Source organism: Cherax quadricarinatus, chromosome 44, assembly GCF_038502225.1.
Source record: "Cherax quadricarinatus isolate ZL_2023a chromosome 44, ASM3850222v1, whole genome shotgun sequence".
Lineage (NCBI taxonomy): Eukaryota > Metazoa > Arthropoda > Malacostraca > Decapoda > Parastacidae > Cherax > Cherax quadricarinatus.
The window spans coordinates 2,761,195-2,785,327 of NC_091335.1; the positions used below are offsets into that span (position 1 = coordinate 2,761,195).

The 24,133-nt window shown below is 37.8% G+C and overlaps 1 protein-coding gene across 2 annotated transcripts; it reads right to left on the reverse strand.

Annotated features, from left to right (window-relative positions):
- Nucleotides 1-1,144: 1,144 nt before the first annotated feature.
- LOC128697589 (protein mono-ADP-ribosyltransferase PARP12) lies at nt 1,145-23,651 on the reverse strand. 2 transcript variants are annotated; one of them, XM_053789423.2, is made up of 6 exons: nt 23,589-23,651; nt 16,854-16,985; nt 14,468-14,526; nt 10,898-13,425; nt 9,804-9,950; nt 1,145-6,586 (listed from the first exon to the last, which is right to left on the reverse strand). In XM_053789423.2, the coding sequence occupies exons 1-6, from the start codon at nt 23,614-23,616 to the stop codon at nt 6,349-6,351; spliced, it is 3,132 nt and encodes a 1,043-aa protein (XP_053645398.1). In that variant the 5' UTR covers nt 23,617-23,651; the 3' UTR covers nt 1,145-6,348. The 2 variants fall into 2 exon arrangements, with proteins under 2 accessions (XP_053645398.1, XP_053645397.1); XM_053789422.2 differs by lacking the exon at nt 23,589-23,651 and adding an exon at nt 21,972-22,420.
- Nucleotides 23,652-24,133: the final 482 nt, after the last annotated feature.

A 24,133-nucleotide genomic window follows, 5' to 3' on the forward strand; every position in this document is an offset into this window, starting at 1 on the left:
ATCCTATGACTGGCAGTTGCCACATACCCATCCTATGACTAAGTTGCCACATACCCATCCTATTACTGGTAGTTGCCACATACCCATCCTATGACTGGTAGTTGCCACATACCCATCCTCTGACTAGCAGTTGCCACATACCCATCTGTGGGCCTGGTGGCAAAAGCTCTCGCTTTACACAGCGAGGGTCCGGGTTTGATTCCTGGCGAAGGGGTGGAAACATTGGGCTTGTTTCCTTTCACTGGCTGTCTAACGTACATGGTTATAAATGACCATAATTTTTAAAGGGGGGTGGACCGGTAAGTCAGTGGAAGGCCTCGGTCAGATGACCAAAAGCTCCAAAGGCGGGTCATCATCTGACTAACACCCGCGTCAGGAAACATTTGTCCTGTTTCCTGACGAACCTTACCTGACCTAACCTAACTGGCTCTCTATGTTCACCCATTAGTATATTATTATTATTATAATCAAGGGGAAGCACTAAACCCGTAGGATTATACAGCGCCTGGGGGGGGATATGGAACGCATTCAGGCTTAATTCAGGGAACTGGAGCACAGATCCAATTCCCTAAATCAAGAGCCCCTCACCAACATCAAGGAACCTTCCCTGAGGGGACCCATTAGTATAAAATGGGTGCCTGGGTGTTAGTGGACTGGTGTTAGTCGCATCCTGGGACAAAACTAACTTTTTTATTATTATTATAATCAAGGGGGAAGCGCTAAACCCGGAGGATTATACAGCACCTGGGGGGCGGGGATGTGGAAGGCATTCAGGCTTAATTCGGGGAACTGGAGCACAGATCCAATTCCCTAAATCAAGAGCCCCTCACCAACATCAAGGAACCTTCCTTGAGGGGAAAACTGACTTAATTTGCCCGAAATGCTCTGCATAACAAGCAGCTTTCTATATAGTAGTATGTCACTGATGTCAGCTAGGACTGTATACACTGTACATGTAGTAAATAAAGATATTATTATTATTATTGTGGGTGGTACTCACCACATACCCATCCACTGCATTGTGTAATATATTGCAGTTTATTCTTGAAAAGTGAAATATTTATCAAAACATTTTGCTTTTCTGGGACACTGTTAATAGTTTTCAGTGGATGACCAGATATATTCATGAATAATAAAAGTTCGATAACTCAAATTTTCTTTATTCAAATACCTGTAAAAAAATACCATTTAAAATACATAGTGTGATCATTTATAAGACTGTGAAACAACAGAAGTTGTGATTTGCTGAGTAGTGTATATGGTGGTGTTTCATAGTTGTCAGCAGTAGGATGTGAGGGAGGTATTGACAGGTAGTGACTTGAACATCCAGCAGACACATGTTTGTTAGTTCTATAACATCCAATAGACATGTGTCTGTGATGTTGAACATCCAGCAGACACATGTATGTGTAAGTTACATCTTGTTCATCCACCAGACATGTGTTTTACATCTTGAACATCCATAAACATGTGTAAGTTACTCTAGAACATTCACAAACATACATGTGAATGTATGTGTGTACACTCACCTATTTATGGTTGCAGAGGTTGATTCTCAGGTCCTGGCCCTGCCTCTTACCTTGCCAATCTCCAGATTCACTGAAATGTAGCCTTGTTGGCCCTATCACACCTGCTCTAAAATTATGTACGGAGCTTGCCTCCACCACAACCTCACCAAGATCATTCCACTTCCCGATCACTCTCAGATTGAGGAAATACTTCCTAAAATCCCTGGTGGTTCATCTGTGTCTAACTTCGATCTGTGTCCTCCAGTTTCCATTTCTTGCCTCTCAAACAGCCTATCTCTGTTTACCTTATCAATTACCCCTCAATATTTTGTATGTTGTTTTCATGTCTTACCACCAACCACCACAAAAAAATACACCCACACCAGCCAGCAAATTTTTATTCCCAAAATATTTTGTTTTCATTAACACATTTGGCCATTTCCCAACATGGCAAAATGACCTGAAAAAGAAGAAACACTGGGCTAGGCTATTGTAACTTGACATTAGTAATTCTTGTTATTAGCCTACAAGGCCTGTCTTCCATATAGTACTGTACTCAGTATGATGGGACCTCATTTATTTTTTAAATTTAATGAATAAATCCAGGAAAAGTACTGGAAAGTTAAAACTAAGATTACACTGGCAGAGCCATGGGAAGGCTTGAGGGGAGGCTTCAGCCCACCCAAAAAAAAAAATCCTTCAGACCCCAATAAAAATAATAATAAGTATGGAGAGTATGGAGGAGATGAATGTATTCAGACATTGAGGAAAAAAAGTGAGTGGTGCACTGAGGAGTCTGTGGAGACAAAGAACTTTGTCCATGGAAGCAAAGAGGGGAATGTATGAGAGCATAGTTATACCAATGCTCTTATATGGGTGCAAAGCATGGGTGGTGAATGTTGCAACAAAGAGAAGGCTGGAGGCAGTGGAGATGTCATGTCTGAGGGCAATGTGTGATGTGAATACAATGCAGAAAATTTGTAGTTTGGAAATTAGGAGAAGGTGCGGGATTACAAAAACTATTATCCAGAGGGCTGAGGACGGATTGTTGAGGTGGTTCAGACATGAAGAGAGGTTGGAACAAAACAGAATGACTTCAAGTGTATAAATCTGTAGTGGAGGGAAGGCAGGGTATAGGTCAGCCTAGGAAAGGTTGAAGGGAGGGGGTAAAGGTGGTTTTGTGTGCAAGGGGCTGGGACTTCCAGCAAGCATGTGTGAGCATGTTAGATAGGAGCGAATGGAAACAAATGGTTTTTAGGTCTTGACATGCTGTTGGAGTGTGAGCAAGGTAACATTTATGAAGGGATTCAGGGAAACTGGCAAGCTGGATTTGAGTCCTGGAGATGGGAAGTACAGTCCCTCCACTCTCAAGGAGTGTTAATGTTGCCATTTTATAACTAGTGTAAGTGCAAGTGCACCTCTGGCAAGACAGTGATGGAGTGAATGATGGTGAAAGTTTTTCTTTTTCAGGCTACCCTGCCCTGGTGGGAAATGGCCGATGTGTTAATAAAAAAAAATATACATAAATTAGTAACCCACACACAGGAGGGGAACTTGGTGATGACGTTTCAGTCCGACTTGGACCGCTGACTGGTCACACTGACACACAAAGGTAAGGGAGCCAGTAAAATATGAGCTCCCTTACCTGTGTGTGTTGGTGTGTGGCTGGTTGGTGGTCCAAGTTGGACCGGAGTTGACGTGGGTTTCTTTCTCCTATGTGCGAATTATATTTGTGTAATGAAATGAAGGGTGTTTATGTACTGTCAGTACTACACTGAGGAAACTAAAATGCTGGGAGCAAGGGGCTAGTAACTCCTTCTCCTGTATAAATTACTAAATTTGAAAAGAAGAACTTTCATTCTTCTTTTTGGGTCGCACTTCCTTGGTGGGATACAGCCGGTTCTTTGAAAAAAAATAATGCTTCCAAAAAAGTCTCCTAGGCCCTCTTCCAAACAGATAGCCAACCCTAATTAGTCCCCAGTATGGAAATTCTTGTGTTGCCCTTGTGTAAGAAGGTGGTTACACACACAAAAACCCTGTATGATAAACAGCTTTGGAGTATATATATACTTGAAAACAAAAAGGATGAATTAATTGTATCTAGGAGGTCGGAAAGTTGTGCAATATCTTATGTTAATAAATCACGTCAGTTAATTCAATAGCTTTATTATACACTCCATACCCATCTTGTGGGTTGCAGTCAAAAGATTACAGAGGAATATAATAGGTCCAGGAACTGAGCCCTGGTAAATCACAAGCCCCCCCAAAGGGGGGGTTTCAGAATTAAAAATATACAGTAATCCCTGGACATTCACAGAAAAGGTTTTTAAGAGATCACAGTGAATTTCAAAAAAAAATCACCTGTCCAGGGTTTTATATAGGAGGGGCTGAGGGGATGGCAATCTGTTTAGTAGAGGGGGCTAAGGAGCTCATCTTGAAGCAGTGTTATGATTATGATTCTGAGGGGGCTGATGGAATTTTGGGGGCCTTCAGCCCACATAGTCTGTGTTTGGTGCTCCCCCTGTCTATGAATACCAAAGTTTATTCACATGACAGTCACAAGAAAATAAAGTGAACAAATTCCAAAAGAATGCTGTACTGTATATGGAAGATGGCAGCATTGGTCATAGAGAGCTGATATCTTACACAATATTCAAGAAAATATTTTTATGATAGCTGGTCATGAAAAGGTATGGACATCAGTAAACCTTTACATTAGCATAAAAAAATGGTGACCTGGAAAAGGTACTGATAAAAACTGACTAAACAGCATCAGTCAGTTGCCAGTAACAGAGTTTATAGTGATTGTTCAAGTCAAAGAAGACATAAAAACTACACCATAAAACCCAGGAATGCTCAAAAGCTGGATGAGTCTTGGTCAATAAGATGCTGATTTTAAGGGGCTTCACCCATACTGCACCCATATAAGGCATTTCCACATGTAGCTAAGAAAGGTCTATCGATTAAAAGTCAAATGAAATTTTCTTAAACTAAAGTTTAAATGTTTTTTTTCAACGAACTGGCCGTATCTCACCAAGGCAGGATGACCTAATAAGAAAAACAAAAGTTTCTCTTTTAAATTTAGTAGTATATACAGGAGAAGGGGTTAGTAGCCCCTTACTCCCGGCATTTTAGTCGCCTCTTATGACACGCATGGCTTATGGAGGAGGAATTCTGTTCCACTTTCCCATAAAAAATTAAAATAGTACTTTGATTAATAATCCTCTTCATTAGGCATACTGAATAATGTTTTCCTCTCAGAAACAATTTTTCATATGATGCTGTACAGTTTAGGATAAAGTGAACACTATTCACAATCAACCCACAAATTGGAGATGCTGTAATCTTCAGATGACATTTTGGTCCATCCTGGAACATTGTAAGGTCTAGCACAAACCAAAATGTTACCGTAAGTTTAATCTCCCATTTGGGAGTTAGTTGTGAATTGTTTTACCCAAGATATTGTGACTTCTATTTTTTTTTTTTAGCATTATTCTCTCTTTCCATACCATTTTCTTAATTTCCATATGTTGTACCTTTCTATTCTATTACTTAGCTTACTTCTTAAGATTACTAAAATTTATATATTTTTCTCCTTAGTGTTCATATAGTTCAACAGTAATTATCTTGCAAGGTGAGTCAGCTTATTACCATTACAAGCATTGGTGAACTTTCCAGTGTCTCATTACCAAGCTGTCCTCTAGGTACAGCACACAAATGTAGTGAAATGCACATTGCGCAAGTCACCAATGAATATCTTTCACAAGTACAATTTTATTTTTGTGAAAGACAAATAGCTGAGACACAGTAAGAACACAAAATTTGTGAAATTGTATTCACTATAAAGAATCCCTCTTAGACAATACAATGAACCTCCACAATTATTCACAATATGGTGTGATAATATACAGAGCAAACTGACCTCTTTAAATTAATGGATGTTGACCTTCTGACCTTGAATAATAATAATGTACATGTATTTTGTTTTACAATTGTATTTTAATCTTCAAGGGTCACAAGGCTGGAGAAACCTCTGAAGCCAAAATTTACTTGGCTTTAGAAATCAGATCTAAACTATCACACAACAATTCACAAGAAGCCCAATATATACCCTATACTATAATGTATAAAACCACTCTATTCAGACCCTAAGAGAAGGTCTTTTGAATTGTAGTTTTATTATACTGCACACTGTTAACTATGAAAAAGTACCTTGTGCGTATTACCAGTATCATTGTTTTTCAGTTGAATCTGGCAACAGGTATATATATTACAATTAGACAAACAAGCATCCTGTTGATTCTATCAAAATGCCAACCCCCCCCCCCCCACAATGTATACAATAATGTATGAGATGATTCTGCAGTGAAAAATTAATCATCTGATATGAATAAACTAAAAACATTATCAAAAGAAAACAAAACAGCAGGTGGTACTTGTAAGAGCAAACAGTACTGATACCTCCCAGCTATGTTTTAAAAATACAGTAATAGTATACAGTACTATAAGGAAGGCTCAACACCACCTTTACTGTATAATACACGTATTCAACTTATGAGAAACCTTTTAATAAGAAATGTTTATTAAATTTTCTCTTAAGTTACATATGTTACTTTTTATAATTTTTTGGTATTACCTACACCTTACATGTTAAGACCACCCTGACTTCCAATGCCTTGTGAGTCTTTCGCTCATCATACAAGAACTTGTATTAATAATACTGCCATGTGTAAAAAATTCTACATAATTGGTAGCAGGTGATTACTGAGTAACAAGAATTACTACACAATATTAACTGACACAAGGGATATAGAAGACATTATTCCATGATCAATGGTATTTAAAAGAATTCAATAATATACTCTGGGTAATACTCTTCCTTATCATACTTGACAAAGATAGTCGGAGCATCTACATCATCCACAGTTGTGTCGTAGAATGTGTTATTAGAAATGTTGGCTGGTGGACGGGTGAGTGTTGGTGATCCTTTAATCACACTGCCAATTATGACTTCTGCTAATATTAATACGTAGTGGCCACTTTCATTTATGGTACTGTGACGACGGGCGATTGCAGCGCTGAAAATTTAAAGAATTTTTTATATTTTCTTAGCAATCTGTGCTTTACATCCACATAGTAACTACAGTATTACTTAATGAATAGACACAAATGCAGTATAATGCAATCTGTTATTGGCAACTTTAAGCCCACACAGTGGGCTTTATCAAGTCACAAACAGAGCTACCTGGTGAGAGAGGATGTGCATATTTTAGGGAACATAAGGGGACCATCAGGTAGCCGGCGCACGGAGCAAAAAAAAAATTGAAAAAATAAGAAAATTGAGTTATTGTTACCAAAAAATAGCTGAACTTTCTGGCTACACTCTGGTATAATTATTATCCTTGTATGGTGTTTCTAAAAGGAATTACAGTCATTTATAACAGGCATGGTGACAGCGCCTTGCGTAACAAGCGCTGACGTGGCATTTTTCCCCCCCCCCCACCCCCCCCGTGTTATTTTTATCCTTTTCTTATATATTTATGTCTAATATAATACAAATTCACTGTCTGAGATCATGCCAGAGGGGGCGGAGATAATATGATCAAGTAACCAATCAGGTACCCTGGGTGTAGTACCCAAAATGGCCAACACCTCCAGCCAACAAAATATTCCATACCCACGCTAATATCAATTATAAGGCTTATTTACCTATCACAATTGATCTATTATGACATAATGCAATATAATAATATCATATAAACATAAAAAGTACACCTTAAAAAATAATATATATCATAATATGATGCCCCAGAGGAAAAATTTTTTATCGGCGTATTCCCTGAAGGTGAAGAGAGGGTCTGTTTTCTCATATGTAATGAGAGAAAACGGATTTACAATGTTTAACTGTAATAAACACTCGTAGGTCACGGAAAAAGTGTAAAATAAAGCGAATTTTTCTGGGGAAAAAAAATTCCTGGGCACCTGGGGTGCCTATAAGTTATTTATCTATTTAGGGGCAATCCATCTTTATTTATGAATGAATTGACTTGATTTTCACAACAAACATAGGAGAATGATTGCCTTACAATGTAACGTATTCCTTTCTGAACTATCCCAAATATTTTTAGATTTATGTGGGCAACAAGACCGACATCTTCCAATATGTCAAAAAAGTTATGAAACTTTATTTTTTTTTAGCATGAAGATAAGGTTTATTTTAGAATTGGTACACATACATTGATGGAATTAGAGGTGTTCTATCAGCAGCAAGTGTCAAAACCACTTTTCCAAGTACCACTGAGTACAAGTCCGCTGCCAAATGCAATTTCTCGTAAATTTTGCATATTTCATTTCCTTTTTGGCTGATATGTTTGAAACTTCAGCACAGGATACTCGATATAAGCTTCTAATAGTACACAAAAAATGAACGTAATCGGTTGAAAAATAAAGAAGTCGATATGTTACACCTGAAGCTCCCCTAATGATGTGAAGAGTCATATTTCACCTGACTCTTCATGTCACTGGAGCACACCTGGAGGGGGTTTTGGGGGTTAATGCCCCCGCAGCCCAGTCCAAGACCAGGCCTCACGATGAATCAGGACCTGATTAACCAGGCTGTTACTGCTGGCCATATGTAAACCAACATATGAGGCACAGCCCAGCTGATCAGGAACTGACTTTAGGTGCCTGTCCAGTGCCTTCTTGAAGACAGCCAGAGGTCTATTGGTAATTCCCCTTATGTATGCTGGGAGGCAGTTGAAAAGTCTTGGGCCCCTGACACTTACTGTGATGTCTCTTAGTGTACTCATGGTGCCCCTGCTTTTCACTGGGGGGATGTTGCATCTCTTGCCAATTCTTTATGTTCAGATTTAGAATCAGATTCTGATTAATTATTTCAGCTGGATACAAAGTTTGTACAGAGATGGGTGACATTTAGATGTGTATTCAGAAATCTGTTTGTGACTTGATAAGTTGACTGTGTAGGCAAAATGTTCTCAATATAGGGTCCCATTATACTGCATGTGTGTCTTCATCCATCATGTCAGTATTTCATACTATTTCTTTCTACAGTAGTACTGTTGCTCTCTGGAAGGTCCCATGAACAAAGTGAAAAGAACATAATAACAATGAGATCACCCAATCTAAACAGATTCCCCTTGCTTGCTCATGCCTTCAAACCTCTTCCTCTCTTATTCTTACTCAGCATCAACATGCACACATATATGCACTTTATCATTCCTTATCCTGTCCCATCTACTATAAACAAATGCTTTACTAAAGCAGCTAATTTTCCTAACTTGAAATTCTAAAGCTGCGGTGTTATATTTGTTTCAACAACTGTATAAAATAATTTCTTGTTTATACTTCTTGTAGATACTGAATGAAAGAATTGTGTTGGCCGATTGCCAATTGGTTTTTGACATGATAAATTTAAAGTTCCTAGGTAGTAGGCTGGTAAACAGCAACCACCCAGGGAGGTACTACTGTCCTACCAAGTGAGTGTACAATGAAAGCCTGTAATTGTTTTACATGATGGTAGGATTGCTGGTGTCTTTTGTCTGTCTCATAAACATGCAAGATTTCAGGTACATCTTGCTACTTCTACTTGTACTTAGGTCACACTACACATACATGTACAAGCATATATACACACACACACACACCCCTCTGGGTTTTCTTCTATTTTCTTTCTAGTTCTTGTTCTTGTTTATTTCCTCTTACCTCCATGGGGAAGTGGAACAGAATTCTTCCTCTGTAAGCCATGCGTGTTGTAAGAGGCGACTAATATGCCGGGAGCAAGGGGCTAGTAACCCCTTCTCCTGTATATATTACTAAATGTAAAAGGAGAAAATTTTGTTTTTCCTTTTGGGCCACCCCATCTCGGTGGGATATGGCTGGTGTGTTGAAAGAAAGAAAGATATTTAAAGTTCTAATTTCATGATCATCCTTTTCTTATACAAGAATAAATAGCAAAGATAGTGTAAAGACAGTTATATGTACTGAGAGGTGTGTATCTCTCATTGTATATAAACTGAGAGATTACTTTCATTCCAGTTTTGAGGATTAAATTATTTTTAACTGGTGATGCAGAGGTGACAAAGAACTAATGACCCTCTTGTAGTCAAACCCACAAAACCAACTAAAGTGTAAACAAATTCTTTGTTGTTTCTACTTTTTCCTTACTTTTAAGTAGATGTGTAATTACATAATGTCTTTATATACAGTACATTACTGTATTGGTTTTAAAAAAGTACAGTGCAATATACACAAAAACATAAAAATCGGCTATTTTACCTATTGGAGAAGTATGTTCCTTTTCCAAAATTTTGTTCGACAGTAATACCCTGACGCCAATCAATGTTCTCTTTACAAACAGTGTCAATCTTCGCAGAGTCGGTTCCATGAAACAGCTTCTGAACATTCAGTTGGTTTTCATCATACCTGCCCAAGAGACATATTTGTATTAATCATAATTTAGGATAGGTCTTTTCTAATTTTAAGTTAAAGATTTTAATCCTCCTCCTCTAGTTTATAAAATTTTACTTCTCTCTTACTTGTTGACTGCATTCTCCTTGTACCCCATCTACCTCCTACTCTCACTGTAGCTACAACTATATAATGATAATATATCTACTGTCCTAGCCCCTTCTGTATAAATTACTACTTGTGAAAAGAAACTTTTGTTTTTCTTTTTAGGTCACCCTGCCTCAGTAGGATACAGCTGGTGTGCTGGTGCATTGAAAAATAAAGAATATCTATTGCCCCTCTATAAATGTGCACATCTGAAAGTCTACCCATCAACTTCTTATCCACTAATACAGGCAGACCCTACTTTACAGTGTTTCACTTTACAATGTTTCGCTAATGCAGAAGATTTCAATTATTCCCGTTCTTCATTTATTCAGCCTTCTTATGTCTCACTTTACAGCGATTTTCGCTTTACAACAGTAGCCCAGAACCTAACCAGCTGTTTATGCAGAGCCCTCTTGTACATAATCCAATAAACTTGTGTCATTACAACCTGTATCATATAGGGTACTTATATATCCTCCTTTTCTTAAAATATGTATTACCTATTACCAAACCTCTTTCTATACAAAGTTAATCAAAGACTCTCCCCATAATCATTTACCCCTGGCACTCCAAACTCACCTGCTACACCATCTAAAACAGTTGCTTCCACTTTAGCATTGAAGTCCCCCATTACAATTACTCTCACTTCATTCAAAACTCCCTAAACACTCACTTAACATCTCCCAAAATCAATTTTTCTCCTCTATACTCCTCTCTTCTCCATAAACAGTATACATGTAATCAACTTTTTGCATCTGACCCTTATTTTAATCTACAAAATCTTGAATGTACAGACAAAATTTTGAAAAGATTACCTTTGAGATAAGAATGCCTTTTTATACTGAAAAAGGCGCCATAAATAGGGATTTTGCAGTCTTTCAATTTTTTGTATATTAGCATTGGGAAGCATCAGACGCAAATGTGATGAAACCTCTTGGTAATCCTCATTAGCCGGGCCCAGAGGAACAAGGATGTGGGTTTCATTCCCTCCCATTGCAATCCAATGATCGGGCAGAGAACTCTGGTCAGAACTTGAAACCTTTTTCTGACAGGAAAGCCTTGATGGGCGTCGACGAATTTCCCTCGCCTTGTTTGTTTTTAGATTGGTTTGAGTCATTTTTGCAAAGTCCAATTTGTACTGGAACTGAGCATTACTTATCAACATTGATGAGGAAGGATCAGACAAATATTGCTTTTCAACCTCTTCACTAGTGATATTGCAAACAAGTTCCTGTTTGCCCAAACTATCAACCTCACCATAACGAATCCATTTGCCTTGATCATCACTGAAGTACCAATCATAAACAGTAGATTTTGGACCCTCAGATTCTCCTGCAGATCGAGTTGAGATTCTCCGAATTTTAAGATGCTCTGATCCTGAGGAATTTTGTATGTATTGCTCCTTAAAATCTGCTCTCCACGACTCAGTCCCAAGAATATTCAACAATTCTTTAGCATTAGACTCCAGTTTGCTTGGATCAAGGGGAGGTATCATGATGCCACTTTTGTCGACATCTCGGTAAGCATTTTCAAGCGTCTTTGACTGAAATATGCGAAAATTGTACCATTTGCCCTCATTTTCAAACTGCCAATGAAAAAGGCTTTTGGCATGGAGAAATCTACAGCCTTTCTTGACATTGATACATTTATCATTAACAGCATAAATGCATATCTCAGGTACTTCTACATCACCATAAACATCAGAAGAATAAATGGTTTGCCTTTTGTTTTTCTGTTTGGCTTTAGCATCATTATTACCTTTTACAGATTTTCCATCTTTTTTCTGATTCTTATCTGTAATGTCACTGTGTTCAGAAGAATCCGAATCATTTTCACTATCTGACGAAGGGTTATCTTGGTTATCTTGAATATCTTTACTACTAGCACTAGAGCTTTTACCTTTCTTCTTTTTTCCACTTTTGTCCTCAGATTTGCTACTTGAAGCTGAGGCCTCTTTGGCCTCACTTTTACTGGCTTTGGATTTTTTTGCCTGCTTCTTTCCTTCACTTTTTGGCTTATCAGACAAAGTTTGAGACATTTCATTTTGTTCATCCTCTCCTTTGTTATCCTTACCATCTGACTTTTTACCTTTCTTCTTATTTTTGCTCTTTTTTTTCTCAACAGAAGTCGAGGAATGGTCACTGTCCTGTTCGTCTTTACATTCAATATTTTTATCACTTTTTTTAATTTTCTCACCTTTTCCCTCGCTCTTTGAAGTGTTAGATTTCATACTGGATGTTGAAGTTGAAGATTCTTCTTGATTTTTAACTAAGGACATAAGGCTCATCAAAATATCACGTGGACTCTCATTTACAGAAATGCCAAATCTCTTCAGCAATCGTTTACAGTGATCATTAAGAATATCATGGTTTAAGGAACAATCTGATACTGAACACTTTCCACAATTCATCACAAAATCTTTACAAATATGGATATTATTGCAATTCTCATTCCTTTTGCACCCATTTTTGCTATTGTAAAAGGAACAAATTTGAGAAGCAGTACCTTTACAGACCTTCCTCATCACTTGATGTAAAACACGTTTATCAATCAAATCCAAATATAACTTTGAGAGTACACTGTTATTGTGATTAGTGTCCCATCGATGTCCATATTGGCATGATGTTCCAGCATCACAATATGCTGTCACAAAGGTCTTACACATGTGAAGAGCTTTACAAGAGCCAGAGGAAGCACAACCATCTTCAGATAAGTAATCTGAACACAAATTTATTTTAGGAACAAGCTCAATTACCAAACCTCTGTCTCTCACCATGTAGGAAAATATATCTTTTCGAGACTTCACCACCTCTGCAACTTCCTGCTCACTTTTCTGAACTTGACGACTTAGTATGTCACATGTGGTCCACTGCCCTTCAAACAAAACAATAGCTTTTACTATGGCTTCTGGAGTTAGCCCTGTATTCTGTGATTTTTGTTTTGGCTGCTTTTCACTGTGCTGAGTACTTCCATACTGACTGTGACTCTTTGATTCCTCATATGATGGTGGTGGCTGATTAAAATATCCTGTGCCAAACTGGGGCCCATGTTGAGGAGAAAATCTATATGGAGGAGGTGCATAGGAAAGTGGAGGAGGCATTTGACCTCCATAGTTTGGAGGGTATTCATGCTGATAACTAGGAGGTCCCTGTGTGTGTGGTGAAGAGTAACGAGGCCTGTAATTAGGACCTTGATATGGTGGAACAGGACCAAGACTCTGTCTGAAGCCCTGCTGTTGCTGTGGTTTATTTGTCTTTCCATGCCATCCATGTGCTCGTGATTCTTTGGGCTGGATATTCTTATCAGAGCTTAGGTTTGTCATAGACTTACTACCTCTATTTCCCTGAAAAAAAAAAAAATAAGTAAAGCAATATGTTAATACAAGCATAATAAATGTAATATTATGTAGCAGTAAAAATCTTGAGTTAATTTTCTTTGTATCTCCAAGATTAGTTCAGTGTGTACAAGGCATACAATCTGAGAAACTTTATGTGAACTTTGTAAAAAGTACTGCAGCTCCAATATAACGTACAAGTACTACTCAACCCTTATCTCTTTAGCCCTTTCCCATGAATATAATAATGCATACTGTAAATAATAATAATAAATAAATTAAAATAATAATAATAATAAATAATAATAATAATAATAGTAAAGGAGGTTTTGTGTGCGAGGGGCTTGGACTTCCAGCAGGCATGCGTGAGCGTGTTTGATAGGAGTGAATGGGGACAAATGTTTTTTAATACTTGACGTGCTGTTGCAGTGTGAGCAAAGTAACATTTATGTAAGGATTCAGGGAAACCGGCAAGCCGGACTTGAGTCCTGGAGATGGGAAGTACAGTGCCTGCACTCTGAAGGAGGGGTGTTAATGTTGCAGTTTAAAAGCTGTAGTGTAAAGCACCCTTCTGGCAAGACAGTGATGGAGTGAATGATGGTGAGAGTTTTTCTTTTTCGGGCCACCCTGCCTTGGTGGGAATCGGCCAGTGTGATAATAATAATAATAAAAATAATAATAATAATAATAATAATAATAATAATAATAATAATAATAATACAGTTTAGTACAGAATTATAAAAAAATTAATATTCTAAATGAAAATATATGTGCAAACATATTAATGAAATGATCAAACTGAATGAAATATATACTCCATAACATTTGTACATTATTTGTACATTCTTAATTGATAACAAATACATGTATATGACAGGAAAATTCTGGCCATAATAATTTTGATATTAAAAAAATTTATGTATATCAACAACAGCAAAGACCAAGAAATTATCAGTCTGCACAAAAAAGGCATGTGTGATGAAGATGGCTTTAAAATGGCCTTGAAAATAGCTACAGTAATTAACTTTAATCAAAGTTCATTATGGCTTACTTTGTTCTTAGGTGTTTTTTCAGCAGTTGCTGATGCTGATGCAGCCTTCTCTGATGCCACTAGAAGAACAATGTGAAGAATCAGTGCTGCTATGTGCACCTATGGTATTTGTGCTTGGGGATCAACCACCACCAATCACCTTAAACCATTAATAACCCAACAAAAAACTGCTGTGTGGATGATTGCCAACTCTTGCACCAGACAACATACTTCACTGCTCTTCAAGAGCTTGAACTTACTTAATATATAAAATATACACTCATATTATTGTGCCTACTATATATACAGAACATTAAACTTATATAAACCCACCTCTCAACTTCTCCTTGATAGCTACAACAGAACACAGACATAACACAAGACACAAAACACTCAACATCTCTTGTGTCCATCTTGCACTATGCAAAAATGAAATATATACATAAAGGACCCTAAGATCTGGAATTCATTTCCCAAATCAGCAAAAGGTCCCCTGCCTGCAAGTCAATTTAGGGCAATATGCACTTAAAAATGATCTCGTCACCCAAAATTAACCATACCAACACTATGCTAAATCATTCAACCAATTTGAAATGACTCAAAAAATTAAAAAAAATTACAATCACCTAATCAATTTAAAACATAATGCATACTTAAAATTGTACTGTTGTAACACTGTAAACTGTACTAGCTGTAATATGTACTGTTATTTTGTGCTACCTCACTACTATAAATCTTATTAATTACAAAATTCTTTGGCTACCTCACTTTAGTAATAAGGTAAAGTAATGAATAACTAAAATTTATCACCATATAACCCATGTCTAGTTTTAAGTGATGTGCAAGCATAAGCATTAGTCTGCCTGAAATGCCTCGGCATGTAAATGGCTTTCTTTGTACCTAACAACACTTCATAAAATGTGAATCACACACCTTTGCAAAGAAACAGAGCTTGTTTGTTTATTTTAACATTAAATACATCACAACAACTGCAAACCTTTTACTCAACACTTGAATACTTCCAGAGATCAGTTTTCTGACACATTGGCATTTTGCTCAAGATATATCTTCCAGACTAGGTAGTAGGTTGGTAGACAGCAAATGCCCAGGGAGGTACTACCATCCTGCCAAGTGAGTGTAAAATGGAAGCCTGTACTTCTTTTACGTGATGGTAGGATTGCTGGTGTCTTTTCTCTGACTTATAAACATGCAAGATTTCAGGTACATCTTGCTACTTTTATTTACACTTAGGTCACACTACACATACATGTACAAGCATATATATACACACCCCACTGGGTTTTCTTCTATTTTTTTACTAGTTCTTGTTCTTGTTTATTTCCTCTTATCTCCATGGGGAAGTGGAACAGAATTCCGCCTCCGTAAGCCATGCATGTTGTAAGAGGCGACTAGAATGCTGGGAGCAAGAGGCTAGTAACCCCTTCTCCTGTATAAATTACTAAACTTAAAAAAAAAAATAAACTTTCGTTTTTCTTTTTGGGCCACCCTGCCTCAGTGGGATACGGCCAGTTTGTTGAAAGAAGAAGAATATCTTCCAGAACCAGTTTCTAACATTTTGCATAGAAATATTTTCCTGAAAGATTATTACATTCATAGGAATAAGGAGAAAAAACTAAACTTGTAAGAGTCATACAGCCTCTGGGAGAATGGAAGGGGATCAGGCTTGATTTATGGAATTGGAGTACAGGTACAATTCCTTTGATCAAGAGCCCTTCACCAGCATCAAGGAACCTCCTTTAAGGGGTTATCTTGGGGAAAGCACATCTTTTTTCTAGAGCTTACGATCAATGATTATACTGCCACTAGAATATAAACTTTAGGATTTCTTCTTCATCGTTGTTGTTGCATTTATGGTTTGGTGTGCAAGTATCTGTGAGTTTTCTTCAAAGAACAGGGGTTCAAAAATACCAAAATACCAAATTCAAGAATACCAAAATACCAAATTCAAGAATACCAAAATACCAAATTCAAGAATACCAAAATACCAAATTCAAGAATACCAAAATACCAAATTCAAGAATACCAAAATACCAAATTCAAGAATACCAAAATCCTAAATTCAAAAATACCAAAATACAAAATTCAAGAATACCAAAATACAAAATTAACATTACTATTAAAAATATAAAGTTACCTTACTGTTGTAACTGTAGTGTATCATCTTGGGAAATTATTATCATTATCATATTATTTCAATCAAACAATTGTATAATGTCAACTAGTTCAAGGTTTAAGTTTTAGTTTGCCTGATATGCTCTGCATAACCAGGGGCTTCTCAAAATGCCTGAAATATACTTCATCTAATTTTGTAACAAGTATACACATTTTGAAAATAAAATTTGTTTGTTTATTTAAACAGAAATTCATAATAAACACAATTACATACATTGTTGCAGCATTTTTTGCATGTCCTGAGCTGCGCGTTCCAAATTTCTGGCTCGTTCCTCAAATCTGACGACATCAGGATCAGTGCATTTGCCCTTGTTGGCACCTTTGTCACCCATTGTCACAATATCACCTGCAAACAGGCAAAATATGTCACTATAAATGCAAAATCTTATTACAGGGTATTTTAATATGATGATGGCACTGCCTTCTTTGAAGTTTAATTTCTACTGTTGAATTTACAGCCTAAAAGTTTTTATTCTATCTCAGTTCATTTCAATGTCCAGCCCCAAAGGCACATGGGGTTGAACTTTACTGAATGGAAGTGGAAGAAATTGCCTCTCATTTTTGTTTGGGGTCAAGGACCACAATGGAAATAAGTAACCGTGTCTGACTTTTTTGGGTTATCCTAGGTAAATTACAAATACAGTGGTACCTTGGTATACATCCACTTTGGAATAAGTCCAACTTGATATATGTCATGTTTGGACACGAAAATTTTTGCTTGGTATACAACCTCTGTTTGAAATACGACTCGTGTGCTAGTACTTGTATGGGTCAAAATTAGTCACGACACTGTGCGCTACCCTTGTTTACCTCTGTCTCGAGACAAAGCCATGACTGCCCACTAGCAGAGGAATTTGTGGCCAGAAGCAGTGGTTGAAAGTTGAAAGGGACTTTGAGGGCTTTGAAACTGTGTCTATAGTGGAGGATACTGTCTCTCTGGGCAGGCCCATTGGTCTGGATGTAAGGGTGATGTGGAGGAGTTAGTGGAGAGGCACAGGGAAGAGCCGACCACTGACGAGCTGGAGGAACTTGAGAAGGAGGAGCACAAGACTAAGATGGATGCACTCTCTTCAGGCTCGGAAGAGATTTATTTATTTATTTATTTATTTATTTGAACATAATACATTGAAGTACAAAAAAATACAGTGGTTAAGTGTAACATGCCAAAGCCCCTTGTATGCAGAGCATTATGGGCAGGCTTAAAATTAACTTAAGATTAACTAAACAATGATATATTCAGTGGTAAACATTATTGTAAACAGATAACAATTAAGCACAAATGAGTATTTCAAAGACAGATCATATGGTCATTTACTGTGTTGCTGTGCATTCAGTAGAATGGAGTATTCTGTTAGGTAATGTATTTAAAAATAACAAAGTTTGATTGGGTCACAGGTTAAACATTTATGAGATACAATTATTCAGTATTTATTTAGTTGTGGGTGAGTAGGTGATTTTTAAGTAGAGACTTGAATTTATAAACAGACAGTGTTTCTATTATATTCACAGGTAATGAATTTCAGATTTTTGGGCCTTTAATGTGCATTGAGTTTTTGCATAGTGTGAGATGGACACGAGGAACATCAGAGTTATCTGTGCCTTGTGTTATGGTCATGTGTTCTGTTGAGGTTGGTAAGGAGACATCTGAGGGGAGGGTTTATACCCAAGTTAAGTGTTCTATGTATGTAGTAGGAACAATAATAAGTATGGATGTTTTGTATGGTGAGTAAGTTTAGAGTTTTGAATGTTGGTGGAGTGTGCTGCCTGTAGTGGGAATTTGTTATCATTCTGACTGCAGCGTTTTGTTGGGTAGTTAATGGTCTGAGATGGTGTATTGTTGTTGAGCCCCATGCACAAATTCCATAGGTGAGATAGGGGTAAATAAGTGAGTGATATGGGGCCAGGAGGGCTGACTGTGGAACATAGTACCGTATCTTCGATAGTATGCCTACGGTCTTGGAAATTTGTTGTATATGCGTTTGAAATTTGAGTCTATTATCAAGGTGGATTCCTAAGAATTTTCCCTGTGTGAGCTTTGTGATAGGTGATCCGTTTATCATTATGTTAAGAGGGACATCTGTAGCTCTGTTTCCAAACTGAATGAAGTAGGTTTTGTCAATGTTGAGAGTAAGTTTGTTAATCCTCATCCAGGTAGATATTTTCTGTAATTCGGTATTCACAGTACAGTGGACCCCCGCATAACGATGGCATCGCATAGCGATTTTTCCGCATAACGATTACTTTTATCGCAAAATTTTTGCCCCGCATACCGATTAAAAACCCGCATACCGATTTTCGTCCGAGACGCGTCCAATGTGCCCTCACATGTGCCGGCCGTCCCATTGTTTACCAGCCAGCCTCCGCGGTAACATCCAAGCATACACTCGGAATATTTCGTATTATTACAGTGTTTTCGGTGCTGTTTGTGGAAAATAAGTGACCATGGGCCCCAAGAAAGCTTCTAGTGCCAACCCTGTGGTAAAAAGGGTGGGAATTAGTATGGAAATTAAGAAAGATTTTGAAGGGTTTGGGGCTAACCCTGAGAAGCCTATGCCAGTTGTGGAATCCATTGTGCCTACTTCAAAGATTAAGGAAATGTGTGCAGAGTGGGTTGAACTGCAAACCTTTATAGATGAAAATCACCCTGACACAGCTGTTGCAAGCCGTGCTTGTGACTATTTCAATGACAATGTTATGGCCCATTTTAGGAAAGTCTTGAAGGAACGGGAGGTACAGAGCTCTATGGACAGATTTGTTGTGCGACAGAGGTCCAGTGACTCTCAAGCTGGTCCTAGTGGCATTAAAAGAAGAAGGGAAGTAACCCCAGAAAAGGACTTGCTACCTCAAGTCCTAATGGAAGGGGATTCCCCTTCTAAACAGTAAGAAGATAATGCTCTCCCCTCCTCCCATCCCATCAATCATCACCAGATCTTCAATAAAAGTAAGTGTCATGTAATTGTGCATGCCTTTTTCAGTTTGTGTGTATTAAAATTAACATTTCATGTGGTAAAAAAAAATTTTTTTCATACTTTTGGGCGTCTTGCACGGATTAATTTTATTTCCATTATTTCTTATGGGGAAAATTGATTCGCATAACGATTATTTCGCATAACGATGAGCCCTCTTGCACGGATTAAAATCGTTAACCGGGGGTCCACTGTATTGGCTAGCATGATTGGGCTCGGGTGAGAGAAGACGTGTGTAGTGTCATCTGCAAATAGTGTGGGTCTGAGTAGTTGCGATGCATTTGGTAGGTCATTTATGTAAATGAGAGAGAGAAGAGGGCCAAGGACACTTCCCTGTGAGACACCAACTGTAATTGGCTATGCAGAAGAGTTTGCTTCATTTGTGTACATGTATTGGCTTCTGTTGCTGAGGTATGACTTTAGGTAGTTGAGGGAGTGCCCTCTTATACCATAGTGTGACAATTTTATATGGAGCAAGTCATGGTCAATGAAGATCCCCAGTGGGACTTCTTTTTTCTCTAGTGCAGTGTATATTTGTTCTAGCATGTGTATAATAGCATCATTCGTATTTTTATTAGGCCTGAACCCAAACTGACAGGGGCTGAGTATGTTGTGGGAGATGAGGTAGGAATAGATTCACTTATGAATTAATTTTTTGAAGATTTTAGAGAGAGGTTGTAAGTTGGATATAGGCCTATAGTTATTCAAGTCTGTTTGGTCTCCTCCTTTATGGATCGGGGTGACCCTCGCTATTTTGAGAACTGTAGGGAAGGTAGAAGATTCGATGGATTTGTTAAAGAGTGTTGCAATGATAGAGGAAGCCCCTACTTCATTAATCATGGAAATCTTTGCCAAATGGATGGATGTCAAAAACTTTGCAGAAAAGTACCACCCCAATAAAGCCCAAACAAGCCATAATAGCATTGTCTAGAATGAGCAGATAATGTCACATTTCCGAAACATCCTGAGGAGAAGGCAGAAACAAAGTTCTTTGGACAGATTTTTAGTAAAAGTCAAACCTGGTGAGCTTTAACCAGGTCCAAATAGGGAAAAGAACAGTGTTTAAATTATTTTATACAACCTCCATCAATGTATAATATACCAATAACAATAGGATTTTTTCATGGGAACTGATTAATCGTTTTCCCTATACTATTTCTTATGGGAAAATTCTTTTGGTATACGTCCTGTTTGGTATAAGTCCAAAGTCCTGGAATGGATTAAGGACGTATACCGAGGTACCATTGTATGTTACTATATTACTATGTATGATACTTTGCATAACTGTATTTATGTGTATCTGTACCTAAATAAACTTACTCAACAATGTTCTACCACTAAACTATATAAATATTTAATTGCTAATAGAGTGGCGAGATATCATAATACGTATTACAATTTTGTAATACTCATTACACCTGTGTAAGGAAGAGGAAGGTAGGTCCAATTCCTTGGATCAAGAGCCCTTCAGGCAAGATACCATAATTAGGTACTGTACAATATTACGTCCATCTTCACCTGTTAACTTATACCACAAATATTATATTAATAATAATGTGATAAGAGAGTAGAAGTATTATTACTGCGTAGTTTTAATACAGCATTGTACTTGAAGCACAAAACCCGTACTCACTTATATGTAGTCACAGCTCCTGGCCCCGTGTGGGTGATTTAATGTTAATGCAGCTGCATTGTCGAGAGAACTACTGCATGATAACTACTGCATGATAACTACTGCATGATAACTGCTGCATGATAACTGCTGCATGATAACTGCTGCATGATAACTGCTGCATGATTACTGCATGATAACTACTGCATGATTACTGCATGATAACTGCTGCATGATAACTACTGCATGATAACTACTGCATGATAACTGCTGCATGATAACTACTGCATGATAACTGCTGCATGATAACTGCTGCATGATAACTACTGCATGATAACTGCTGCATGATAACTGCTGCATGATAACTGCTGCATAACTACTGCATGATAACTGCTGCATGATAACTACTGCATGATAACTGCTGCATGATAACTGATGCATGATAACTACTGCATGATAACTGCTGCATGATAACTACTGCATGATAACTACTCCATAACTACTGCATGATAACTATTGCATGATAATTGTACTCCAGGTGATAACATCTGGTGATATGTAACATTATTATCCCTAGAGTGGTGTGTATAATGCAGATAATTGTAGTGATAACAGTGAAGCATCGAAGCATCAGTGAGATAGTAAGTACAATTATCACAGTATAAATTACCCAGGATAACCAAAAAAAAAGTCAAAGTGATTCATTTTCCTGGTGATGGTTGAGGAAGAGCAGTTGTTGAACACTGTTACTTACCTGACACAGCTGTTACTGTTGGTGACGTGTCACCAGTACTAGTCAGGACTCTGGAGATAATAAAAGATACAGGAAGAGCCCGTGTGTACCACTTGGGTGGGTGTCCAGGGGTTTCCCTGGGGGTTCCTCTCAGGGGATCAGCCCCCCCACCAACCCCCTGATGCTTCAAGATATCCAGCACAAAATCGCTACTTTCTCTATAACATGTTTGTCTGCCATTTTCACCTCTATGTGATATTATTAGTTTCACAGTTTTCATAATTAGCATATTACTGAGTTATAGATGTATGAATAACTTAGTGTAAAAATTTTTGCTAAACATCTACAAATAGATTCTTCCACAAGTTCCTGTACACACATCATTTTATTATATAATTCTTGTGTGGAACAAGTATTACACTTGTTAATATCAAATTTAATAATTAAATCAGTTGGGAAGTTTGTAATATTCAGTAGAGATAGACCGAGTAATGAAAGGTGAAAATATATGACACCACTACAAAGACTGCCAACGTTATTGCTTATTATTATATTCTTTATCTTTAAAGTTAAGTATTTAAGCTTGTGTGTAGTGACATGGAGATAACAGTAACTAACTGGTGTATAACTCTCATAGCTTGGGCATACATACACTTGTAATACAAAAAGCAAATGAGACAAGTGTGGTGGCAGGCGGCCACCATCTCCATGCATTATAATATTATACGCAATTCCTACATATATACAGCACTCAAATACACATATTTACACATATACATAATATTTAAAGCTTGTGTTGCCCAATTAAGTAAAACTGTAACTTGAAACTGTCAGTTCTAGAGACATGTTAACAACCAAGGGAGAATTGTCTTGTGATGGCAGACAGAAGACCTTGAAAATTACCTTCACATCCGCCTATTGTAAATCTTTATTTACGCCTCAGACAGAATTTCAGACTTTTGTCATAATATTTATGCCGACAAACTGATGAATAAGAAACATGTGTAACACCTGGGTCTCATTATCTGACGTGATGTTTGAAGAAGCCTACTGTGGAAAATACTGTACATATTTTCCAGAAATACAGTAGTTATATGTAAATAGATGGCCATACTGTATTTAATAAAAATTGTTATAAAAAATGGGAAGTCTGCGCAGACGAGACTCGCCATTGTTTTTTGAACTGAGTAACAAACGTTAAGATAAGATAAGATTTCGTTCGGATTTTTAACCCCGGAGGGTTAGCCACCCAGGATAACCCAAGAAAGTCAGTTCGTCATCGAGGATTGTCTAACTTATTTCCATTGTGGTCCTTAATCTTGTCCCCCAGGATGCGACCCACACCAGTCGACTAACACCCAGGTACCTATTTGCTGCTAGGTGAACAGGACAACAGGTGTAAGGAAACGTGTCGAAATGTTTCCACCCGCCGGGAATCGAACCCGGGCCCTCCGTGCGTGAAGCGGGAGCTTTAGCCACCAGGCCACCGGAAGAATTTTCGTGCTCTAGAGGTAAAATTGGGCTGACACCTACTACGTAGGCGGAAAGTTTCAACAATAAAAATTCCAAACTGTTGCACATGTGTCTTAATCATCACAAGGTACACAAATAACCCGCACATAAAAGAGAGAAGCTTACGACGACGTTTCGGTCCGACTTGGACCATTGACAAAGTCACACTAACAGAGGTGGAGCAGGACGGCTATATATAGGCAGGAAGAGGTGGAGGTAGTAGTAGTAGTAGTACTACTGCTCCACCTCTGTTAGTGTGACTTTGTCAATGGTCTAAGTCGGACCGAAACGTCGTCGTAAGCTTCTCTCTTTTATGTGCGGGTTATTTGTGTATCGTTCCAGTCACGGTATTGTGCCTTTTTGTTATTCATCACAAGGTATTTTACACATAATGCAACAACAAAATTTTGAGGACACAGGTTTTATGGGCACATGCGGTATTTATAATGCAGTATGTTAATTCAGTTATCCAAAGGTTAACAAAATATAGTAGTGTGATTTATTTATATTGACAGCAGTTGGGTAAACAACAGCAGTCTTCCACTGACAGCACCAGCAGCAGTCATCCACTGACAGCACCAGCAGCAGTCATCCACTGACAGCACCAGCAGCAGTCATCCACTGATAGCACCAGCAGCAGTCTTCCACTGACAGCACCAGCAGCAGTCATC